A 10,606-nucleotide genomic window follows, 5' to 3' on the forward strand; every position below is an offset into this window, starting at 1 on the left:
CGTGCCTGGTGTGAGTTTTAAGCCACCGGGTCCGGGACGCGAACCGTGGTCGACTACGTGGGAGTCCAGCGACATAGCCATTACACTAACTGCTGGTTCCCTATTTATTTATTTATTTATTTAATATTTTTTCACAAGAATTTTGCCAGAGAAAGACATAGAGAGAGTGAGAGGGTGAGAAAGCAAGTCACCAGGTCCAGGACTTGAACTGCAGTCAGCCATGTGGGAATTAACGCCTTAACCACCACACCACCTGCTGGCCCTCTGCTTGATAATGTGTTTAAGAGGAGTTGTGTGGGTGTGTTTTTGGTTTGTTAATTCTGACAGAGGGCTTCAGGGAGAAATAGAGAGAGAGAAGAAAAGTAAGAAAGCATACCACCCCCCCACCCCACGGAGAATGGTCATGCCATAATCCCGTCTCCTCCATTTCTTCCTCCTTTTGGGATTTTGGGCATGTGCACACACACCCAGCATGTTTCTCAAGCTGCTGGATCCAAGACTTAACCTGTGCAATGGGCCATGTGGGATCCAGCCACCTTAACCACGTTGCCACGGGCTGACCCTGTTGTATTGTTTTGTTAAGGTTTCCTTATCTTTTATAAACTAATGCTGAAATATATTATGGAGGAAATGGCATGATTTCTTGGATATTTTCAAAATAATATAGAAAGAAAGTAGATGGGGGGGGGACTGCAGGTGACATGGTGATTAAGGGCACTGGACTCCCACATGGCTGACCACGGTTCAAGTCCCAGACCTGATAGCTTGCCTTCTCACTTTCTCTCTCACTCTGTCCTTCTCTGGTCAAATTAAAATAAATAAACAAATAAATAAACTCTTTTTTTAAAAAGTAGATGGGGTATAAAAGAAACAAATTATTTATTTATTTATTAGAGAGATTTTTGCTATAGGGTGTGTGCACTTGCCAGAATGACAGAGAGACAGAAATGAGAAATCACCCGCTGTGGGGATGGCCGTACTGCAATCCCTTCTCCTCCATGCTGCTTTCTGAATCTGGGGCATGCTTGCACACATGCCCGGCGAGAGTTTTAAGCCAACGGGTCCAGGACTCGAACTGCAGTCTACTACCTGGGAGTCCAGTGAGGTAAAAATACGCTATCTGCTGGCCCCAAAAGAAACGAAATTGATCATGACTGATAATTGGTAAATCTGGACGACAGGTCCTGAGCATCTCACTGTACTGTTGCTTCTACTTTAATATGTGTGAAATTTTCTATAATAAAAATTGGGGAGGGGGATTTTTGCTATAGAGCACGTGTACTCGCCAGAACGACAGAGGGAGACAGACAGATGGAATGCAAAAAATCACCCTCCGGGGGGATGGTCATACTGCAGCCCCTTTTCTTCTATTCTCTCAGGATTTGGGGCATACACACATACACATCCAGCATGAGTTTCAAGCTGCCAGGTCTGAGACTCATACTATGGTTGGCCATGTGGGAGTCCAGCAACGGAACCATTATGCCACTTCCTGGTCCCCATAATAAAAACATTTTAAAGGGCTGGTCTCATAGCACAGTGGCTAAGGGCAGTGTGTAGGGAGCCAGATCCCACATGACCAACCATGATTCAAATTCCAGCCACAACAGCTTGAGGGCCATGCTGAGCTTGTGTGTGTGTGCGTCATAATCCTAATGGGATGGAGAAGTGGAAAAAGAGGATTGCATCATGACTGCCCTACTCTGGGGGGTGCTTTCTCCCTCCCTCTGTCTGTCTGTCTGTCTGTCTCTCTCTCTCTCTGGCAAGCACATGTGCCCTCTGGCAATTAAAAAAAAAAGTTAAGGGACCAGTGGATGGTGTAATGGTTATGTCACTGGATTCCCACAGAGTTGACCATGGTTCAAGTCCCAGGCCTGTCAGCTTAAATTCACACCAGGCATATGTGCGTGCATGCCCAAAATCCTGAGAGGAGAATAGAAGAGAAAGAATTGTGACATTCTGTCTCTCTTTCTCACTCAGTCTCTCCAGCGAGCACATGTACTCTATAGCAAAAATCTCTCTTTAAAAAAAAATGTTAAAAATAAAATACAGGGGCCAGCAGGTGGTGTGATAGTTAAGGGCACTGGACTCACATGGCTGACTGCGGTTTGAGTCCTGGACCTGGCAGCTTGCTTTCTCACTTTCCCTCTCTCTCACCTCTCTCTTGCTCACTCACTCACTTGTTCTGTCCCTCTCTGGTCAGATTAAAATAAATAAATAAAGTTAAAGTAATTCTTTAAAATACACACACACACACACACACACACACACACACACACACACCCAGGAGGAAAAGAATGCAAAGAGATGCACCCAACTAGCAGAAAAGATGTTAGAAGAGAGTGGACTCGGCCTTTCAAGGGATATGAAGAGAGGTTACAGAATGAGCATCTGAAACATGCAGGCTTGACGAAGGAATGAAGTGAAGTGGAAAGTGTTTGAATTCAGAGCATAAAAGCAAGAAGTTAATTGGTTACATACTGGAGGCAAAGATTTTTAAGAAAATTTGATTAGGGACCAGCAGTTAGAGTAATGGCTATGTTGCTGGACTCTCATATAATCAACCATGGTCCAAGTCCTGGACCCAGTGACTTAAACTCACACTGGGCGCGTGTGCATGCGTGCCCAAGATCCCGAGGGGAGAATGGAGGAGAAGGGATTGCAGCGTGACCATCCCCCTTGGGGGGTGATTTCTCCCTTTCTGTCTCTATGTCTTTCTTTGTCTCTCTGGCAAGCGCATGCGCCCTGTAGCAAAAAACCTCTAAAAAGAAAGGAAGGAACAAACGAAGGAAGGAAGGAAGGAAGGAAGGAAGGGAGGGAGGGAGAAAGAAAAAGAAAAAAAGAAGAAAGAAAGAAAAAGAACCAGAAGGAGACTTGATTAGGCACATTTAATGTCTTTTGCCATGACCTATCCTGTGAACTTTTTTGGCCATTACTAACATGTTTTCTTTTTTCTCTTTTCTTTATTTTCTTCTCTTCCCCTTCCCTTCCCCCTTCTCTTTCCTTCTTTCTTTCTTTTGTCAGAGGGTACATGCACTCACCAGAGCTGGAGGAAGAGAAGCACCCTACATGGAGCATGGTCTCCCTTTCTCCATCCCACGCACACATGCACCTGCGGCCATTGTGTTTTTCAAATTGCCGGGGCTGGGATTTGAACCTAGATCAACAATGTGCATCCAGCTCCCCATACATAGCACTTACCTGCTCTATAGGGCTGTCCCTTGGCCATTATGAAGCCTGCCGGTTTTGGTAGTATTTTCTTTGTCCATTCTTCTACATTTCACTTTTTGGGTTGATTCATGTCACATTGCCACCAGTTTATGGTTTTTGTGGTTTGACCCAGTCTCTGTATATTAGGAAGTTCATCTACAAAGAGGTCTACAAAATAGTATGAAAAAGGAAAGGAAAGTTTAGATCTATACCAAAAGTATCACATTGTAGGGTCGTGGGTATGTTTATCTTTTTGTGTATGTGCTTCTCTGTCGAGTTTCCAAACTTAATACACATTACAGGTTACAGACAAAAAGGGTGCTTTTAAAACTAAAATTTGGGGGGACCAGCAGTTGGTGTAATGGCTGTGTTACTGGACTCCCACGTAGCTGACCACAGTTTGAGTCCTGGACGCAGTGACTTCAACTCATGGTGCTCAAGATCCCAAGAGGAGAATGGAGGAGAACAGATTGCAGTGTGGCCATCCCCCCTGGTGTGTGGGGAGGTGATTTCTGTCTTTCTGGCAAGTGTGTGTGCCCTATAGCAAAATAAACCCCCCCCCCAAAAAAAAAAAAAAAACTAAAAAATTGGGGGCCAGCTAGTGACTTGATGGTTAAAGCAGCTGGATCCCACAGAGCCAAATGAGCAGCTGAGTCCTGAGAAATGCACTGGGCATGTGTGCCCAAATGCCAAGAGGAGAATGGAAGAGAAAGGCTTGCAGTGTGGCCATCTCCCTGTGGAGCAGGAGTGATTTCTCACTTCCCTTTTCTTCCCGTGTGTGTCTCCCTCTGGCTAATGTACACGTCCTATAACAAAAACTAAAAAAGAAAAAAAAAAAGTAAAATTTAGGCCAGCTGGTGGCATGGTGATTAAGACAGCTGGATCCCACATAGCCAACTGTGTGGATTCAGTCCTAGACCCAGTGGCCTGAAAGACAAGCCAGGCGCATGCGCGTGCATACCCAAAATCCTGACAGGAGAATGGAGAAGGGATTGCCTTGTACTTCCCTGGGGATTCTTTATTCTTTTCCCTCTCTCTGTACCTCTGTGTCTTTCTCAGTGAATTCATGCACTCATTAGCATATTTTTTTAAAAAAATAAAAATATAATAAACTTTCTAATCATCTGGAAAAGGGAGGAAGGGAGAAGAAAAGGAAAAAAATATGTTGAGATGATTTGGCTAGATCTTAGTGGATTCTATTAGCATATGACATCCAGGACATGTGAGAAGCAGATAAAATCCTCTCCAAGTTTAGCTCTGAGAAGCTTCACAGAATTGTTGTAAGCTCAGTCCTGACACAGAAGGAGAGGTTCTCGGAGCAGGCTTGTCCAGGGACCTTGATTCCTTTGCTATTACACATAGACCATGGCCAGGACCCTCAGTGCCTCTTGGAAGACATCAGATAAATTAATTTACTTAGACTTTATGTGCCCAGGAAATACACATTGCCCTCAGACACGAGGAAGTGCTCTAATTCAGTCACTGGGACCCAGAGGCCAAAGGAAAGCCACTGTGCGGGGATGGTCTCCAGTGCTGTCATATCTGACATCGGTCTCTCAGCAAGGAGTGATGGCACAGGGAGCAGGGTTTAAAGTTCTCTGCCTCCAAGTCACATCAGCTCTCTAATAGGGGCCAGCAGGTGGCGTGGTGGTTGAGGCTCCAGACTCCCACATGGTCGATCACGGTTTGAGTCCAGGACCTTTCTCACTTCCCCCCATCTCTGTGTCTCTCTCCAGTCAAATTAAAAAATAATAATATGATGTGATAGTTTTTTTTTTTTTTTTTAATCTCTAATATTAGACCCCTGAGTGATCACCGATACTGTTCCTGAGAGCGCTGGTTATAACGGTGTTAGTGATGCTGGAGAGGAGAAAGGCGCTTGTGGTTACAGTGGTTCCGGCTCGGAAGGCCCTGCTGTAGCCTGCAGTTATTTGGCAGCTGCCTCAGTTGAGTTAGGGATAAAGAGGCAGCGCCTCTGAGGCTTAGGCCTCCAGCATTCGCTCTTGGCCAGGAAGGGCCTCTGCAGGCCCCAGAGTAAGACACAGTAAGTGGAGATACTAGCTGTCTTCTGGGCTTCCAGGTGCCCTGAACAGGGTCTCCAAGCCAGAGTGCTTGGTTCCACGTGCAGTCTTGTTCTCTCGGTATCTCCGAAGAGCTCGATGCCCCCCGTGCCTTTTCCCTCCGTGCTCATTTCCCTTTGCCTCCCTGGCAGCTCTGCCCCATCCTCCCCAAGCCTATACCCTGCTCTACCCAAGAAGCATGAAACTGGCCTTTTCCCTTCTCTCCAGTGTGGCATAAATGCACCCTTCTCTCTTCTTTTCCTCTCATCTCTCCTCCAGGCCAAAATGAACCTCTTAACTCTGGATCCCTCCCTGACCTCCATGGGACCCTCCATCCATCCTCTCTTTCCTTCACCAACAGGTGCACTCAAGTTTCTCCTGATGTGAAACCTCTCCTCTCAGCCGTGCCTCCTAAGCACAGGACTTTTTCTCTCTTCTCTACCAAACTTTTGTCTCCTGTAGCATTTAACCTGCTTTGTCCTCTGACTATGAATTCTTCCTCCCCATCCTGGGTGGTCCACCTCCCAGAATTGTCTCCCAATTCTGTCTCCCTGCACTAGCTGGGTGTTTGGATCTTTTCTGCTCGTTGGACAGTTTCTCGTCCCGGTGTTCCCAGATTGCAGGAACAGTCTGGGCAGCAGTGATCTCTGGATAACCTCCCGGAGAGCTTCCTGCTGTGTGCTGTTAATCCCACCCCAGCAAATCTTCTCTCCACTCCTACAGCTGGCCAAGTTAAGACTTACCAGGCCTGCTTCCTCCCACCCAGACTCCACTGAACAAGATTTGTTCAACCCCTCCGTAGCTCCCTGTGAGCAGACTGGCAGGGAGGGGTACTGGAACGGGGAGAGTGACTTCCAGCAGGTCCGTAGCCAAGACCAGTGCACAGAAGAGCCAACCAGCACTCAGCCTGTTTCGCTTTGTGACCTCCATGGCCCTGCTGTGTTCCAGGTTCTCCAAGCCAGCACCCATGTTCCTGGATGACTCCTTTCGCAAATGGGCTAGGATCCGGGAATTTGTGCCGCCTTTTGGGATCAAAGGTCAAGGTATGTTGGAAACCCTGGCCAACATTAACATCGCATCCCCTCGTCTCTCCCTATACGGGGACAGGGCTGTATCCTAAGACGTGCCTGTGCTGGGGATCAGTCGTCCTCACTCTCAACATTCCCTTCTCTCTCTTTCCCTTTCCTTTTTTAATTTCTTTAATGGACTATTTACTCAGAGCCCAACACTTTGTCAAAGACTAGGCATACCACAGTGAGTAGATAGATAGGGCGGGCCTTCTTGGCGCACTGCAGTCCAGGCCTAGCCAGTGTGGTTCAGTGGTGACACTTGCACTCTGCAGTGCTGGATGCCATATGAAGACCACAGCTCAGATCCCGGGTCAGCCTGGGAAACACACCCAGCTCCTGTGTGGGTGTCCAGGATCTCGAGGAGATGGAGGGCTGGGGGAAGATCATGGCATGCCGAGACTGTCAAGGGTGCTTTCTGTCTTTCTCTCTTTTGTATGTAAACCTGCATGTGTTTTCTATCATTTAAAAAAATAGCTCCAGTCTTGTGAAGATACAGATATCCAGAGAGTGAAGACAGTGAGGACTGTAGTGAGGGAAGTAGAAGAGTGTCGAGATCACAGAGAAGGGGTGCTAGAGCACAGGGTATGCTGGGGATATTCCCAAAGAACAGAGACCATCGCCCATACCCCAAGCCCTTCCACCATCCCCTCCTGATGTTCTTCACTTTACCTTAGTCTCCCTTCCAATCCTGCCTTATCCTGCCCTGGGCTGGCCTTTCCTCCACACTCTCAGAAGCTACCCCCTTTAGGGACCTCACCCATACAGCTTCCTCCTAACTTAAGACATCTCCATTCCTAATAGTTTAGCAGTTCTGCTGCTTTGTCTGACTCCAGAGCTATCTCATGGCATGATGGGAAAGAGGTCATCAGACTTAGAGGGATCAGATCCCACGCTGCCTCTTTACTAGCTATGACCTTGGACAAGTTACTTAAACTGTCCGTCCTTTAGTTTCCTCATCAGTTAAATGGACACAATAATATTGTATAAGGTTGTGGTCAGGTTCAATAAAATAATGTTAAAGGTATGATATCATTTGGCCAGGAGACTCAAGAACACCTGAGCCCTCTACTCAGCCGGCCAACCCCTCCCTGAAAAGAAAACAGTGGCCACCAAAAATGCTGTTGAACTGGAGCTTTGACCTCAAGACTCCAAGGACAGATCTGATGGGTTGGGTTGAACCATGTGAAGAACTCCTTTTTCCAGGGTGCAGATCGCCAAGCAGCTTGCTCTTTTAAGTCCCGGGTTGAGTCTCTGCTCACATAGCTACAAAGGCTAGGAAGGTCCACTGCAGAGCCCACTGGCCAGCAAAAAGAGAATGCCTGGCGGTGTGTGCTTTCTGCTGTGGTTTTCTCCTAGAAAACAAAGCCCAATCCCTGTCCTTAACCTCAGCCACCTCGTAGCGATATGATCCTCTTTAGACGTAAAATTGGAGGTGGCAAAGGGAGGACCTCTGTGGCCTTCCGTGCGCCCTCCATAGGTTGTATCTGTGGGCACTTAATGTGCACATTGCCTACGGGTTTGTGTCCTTACCACCCTCACTCGTACAAGACCAGATTATGGAATGATGAGCCGTTCCTGCTGCCTCCTCTTGCTTGCCAGTTACTCCTCAAGAACATACTCCCCCCACCCCTGTGTCTCAGTGAAACGGCTCAGTGCCCCTGTGAAATCCAGATGAGACCCTTCATCTATCACGGGACCTCTCAGCTCCATCTGACCATGTCTCCACCTCCTCTTTTAAGAAATTATGTTTGTTTTTAATTTCTGAGGCATCCTTTCTTTATGTGAAATATTTCAGGCATACACAAAAAAAATGTATAAAGAATTACTGGGTCATCAGAAAAGTCATGACGTATTTTTGTCTTGACTTTTCCAAGGACCCACTATATAGGGAACACCCACAGACCTTCTACCCACCTTAAGAACTCAAACATGAGATACAGTTAAAGTTTCTGTGCAGCCCTTCCCACTGTGTTGTCCTCCCCAAGAGACCACTGCTGTGATTTCATTGTGAGCATTTCTGTGCCTCCATTGTGTGTTTTCAGTAGGTGTTTATACAGTGTATCCATCCAAAATACCATCCTGCTTTTGTAAGTCTTTAAACTTTAGAAATGGTATCATTGTATGTAGGCGTGTGTCCTTTAGACTGATCTTTTGCCTCTTAGATGTTTGTTTTATTTCTCCATCTTGGTGGTGTAGCTCCAGGTCTTAGGTTTTCTCTAGATGCTATGTAGTATCCCTTGTATCATATTTAACCTATTTTCCTTAGGTGGACGTCTAGGTCGCCTCCAACGTTTTGCTATTACAAACAGTTCTGCAGTGAACATTCTTGTACAAGTCTCCTTGAACAAATGTGTGAGTTTTTAAACGCTGCCTTCTAGGAGTAGAGCTGCAGATCTTAGTCTGTGCAGATCCGCATCGTTGTCTGGTGTTTAGTTACTCTCCACCATTGGGGTTCCAATTTACTTTATCTTTAGGTCTTTGTGTGTGTTGTCTTTTATCTTCCTAATGACTGCCAAGTAAGAATTACCGTCTTCATTTTAGAGATGAGGAAACTAAAGCTCAAAGAAAATACTTGATTTATATAAGATCACAGAGCTATTTGGTAGCAGAAGCAGGATTCGACCCAAAGCCAGCGCCCCCACGCCCCTCTATACGTGATATTATAATGGCCATTCTACACTGCACGTTGCACTGTAATGCTCATGGCACCAGAGCTTGAAAAGAGTCGTCGCCCAGGCCAGAGCGGCTGAGAAAAAGGTCTTCATGGGGATCACGCGGTCTGAGAGCACGGAGGTCACTGGGGTCCTTGCCGAGTGCAGGGGTAGATGCCAGGCTGCAGGGTAAGCGCGAGGAGGTAGACACAGCCTGGCAAGGAGCAGGTTAGAGACTGGCAGTGAAGGAAGGCCATCTCGGAGTCAGGCAGGCGGTCTGCCTGGTGAGCTCTTCGGTCAGTTCCTTCCTTTGCTTCCTGGTACCTGCTGGGGTGTGGGTGGACAGCACAGAGGTGAACACACCGTGGTGTGGTGTCCAGCTCTGAGTGGACACCCCCATTCGGGCGCAGACTAAGGTCCTCCAGCTCCCAGGCAGGCCCTGGCCTAGGGATGCATGTCCTGGGCCTGACTACAGAGCCTCTGAAACCAGACGTGTCTCCCAAGGAAGGTGAAGAAGGTCCAGAAAGAACCTACATTGTTATTAGGGCCTGACTCCCAGCAGAGACCCACCCACCCGCCTGCCATCTCCTTTCTCAAGGACAGGTTAGGATGGTGGCCAGGGCCAGCCTGTGTCCAGAGCTCTCTCTAACCTCCACCTCAACGCTCGCCCCAGGAACTTGAACTTTCCAGTAGTGTTATCATCAGTGGGAACTTAGGTGACCCTCTGAGAGTAATCTTCCTCTTCTGTCCACAGATAATCTGATCAAAGCCATCTTGTCAGTCACCAAAGAGTACCGCCTGACTCCTGCCTTGGACAGGTGAGTCTTCCCCGCCCAGCCTCCTTCCCCTCCGTCCCAGCTGCCTGACTGGGGGACTCCTCCAGCTTATGCACAGAAGCACACACAGCACGCACTGGGCTGGGGGCGCAGGTGGTTGGTCCTCGTCCTCCACCACGGTTGCAGCCCTGCAGACTAAGCACTTGCCCAGATACCCCACTGCTCAGATGGCTGAGGTTGGAGGGTAAGAGCTGAAGACTCTGGGGCTGGATTGCCCCGCAGTGGCACTGAGGGTCTGGGTGGTGGAGGTGGCTGAAGGGGTGGGGCTGAGGTCCAGGAGGCAGTGACAGCATTGAAGACAGCTGACCCAGCAGGGCCAGGGTTAAGGGCTGGAGAAGCAAAAGGTATAGGTTCCCTCATAGCTGCTGGGAGCTTGGGGACTTCAGAGTTGAGATTAAGCCAAGCCCTGAGTCCTGGAGCCTTCAGTCTCATCCGCTGTCCTCTCTTTCCCCACGTGACCTCAAGCTCACCCCACTTTTCCTTCTGCTCTAAAGGCTGCCTTAACCGTACCACCCCTTGAGGAACCTTTATCTCAGAATGCCATTTTACCAGAACCCCGTCCTCACCATCCGGGGCTGGTACCCCAGCCTCTGGTTGCCCATATTTTCTCAGGAAATGTCAGAGAGCCCAAGGGCTGTAGGGATGTTAGAGAGCCCAAGGGGCCAGCTGCCCACGGAGGGTTCTGGCCTTCTCTCAGAAATGCAGTAGCCTGTCAGCCTCCCTCTGTCCCAGCCTGGTCAAAGGGCAAGGGGGAGGAGACCTGGTGGCTGGCTCTCCTC

General features: G+C 48.2%; 1 protein-coding gene across 3 annotated transcripts in view; it reads left to right on the forward strand.

Moving 5' to 3' along the window:
* Positions 1 to 10,606, forward strand: part of ST3GAL3 (ST3 beta-galactoside alpha-2,3-sialyltransferase 3) — a 187,870-nt gene that overhangs the window by 145,121 nt on the left and 32,143 nt on the right. For all 3 annotated transcript variants that reach the window (XM_006153759.2, XM_006153760.2, XM_006153761.2), the window contains 2 exons: positions 6,219 to 6,313; positions 9,746 to 9,809. In XM_006153759.2, coding sequence (XP_006153821.1) covers positions 6,219 to 6,313; positions 9,746 to 9,809 — 159 coding nt within the window. The remainder of the gene's footprint in view (positions 1 to 6,218; positions 6,314 to 9,745; positions 9,810 to 10,606) is intronic.

This window comes from Tupaia chinensis, unplaced genomic scaffold, assembly GCF_000334495.1.
Source record: "Tupaia chinensis unplaced genomic scaffold, TupChi_1.0 Scaffold000387_1, whole genome shotgun sequence".
Classification (NCBI taxonomy): domain Eukaryota; kingdom Metazoa; phylum Chordata; class Mammalia; order Scandentia; family Tupaiidae; genus Tupaia; species Tupaia belangeri.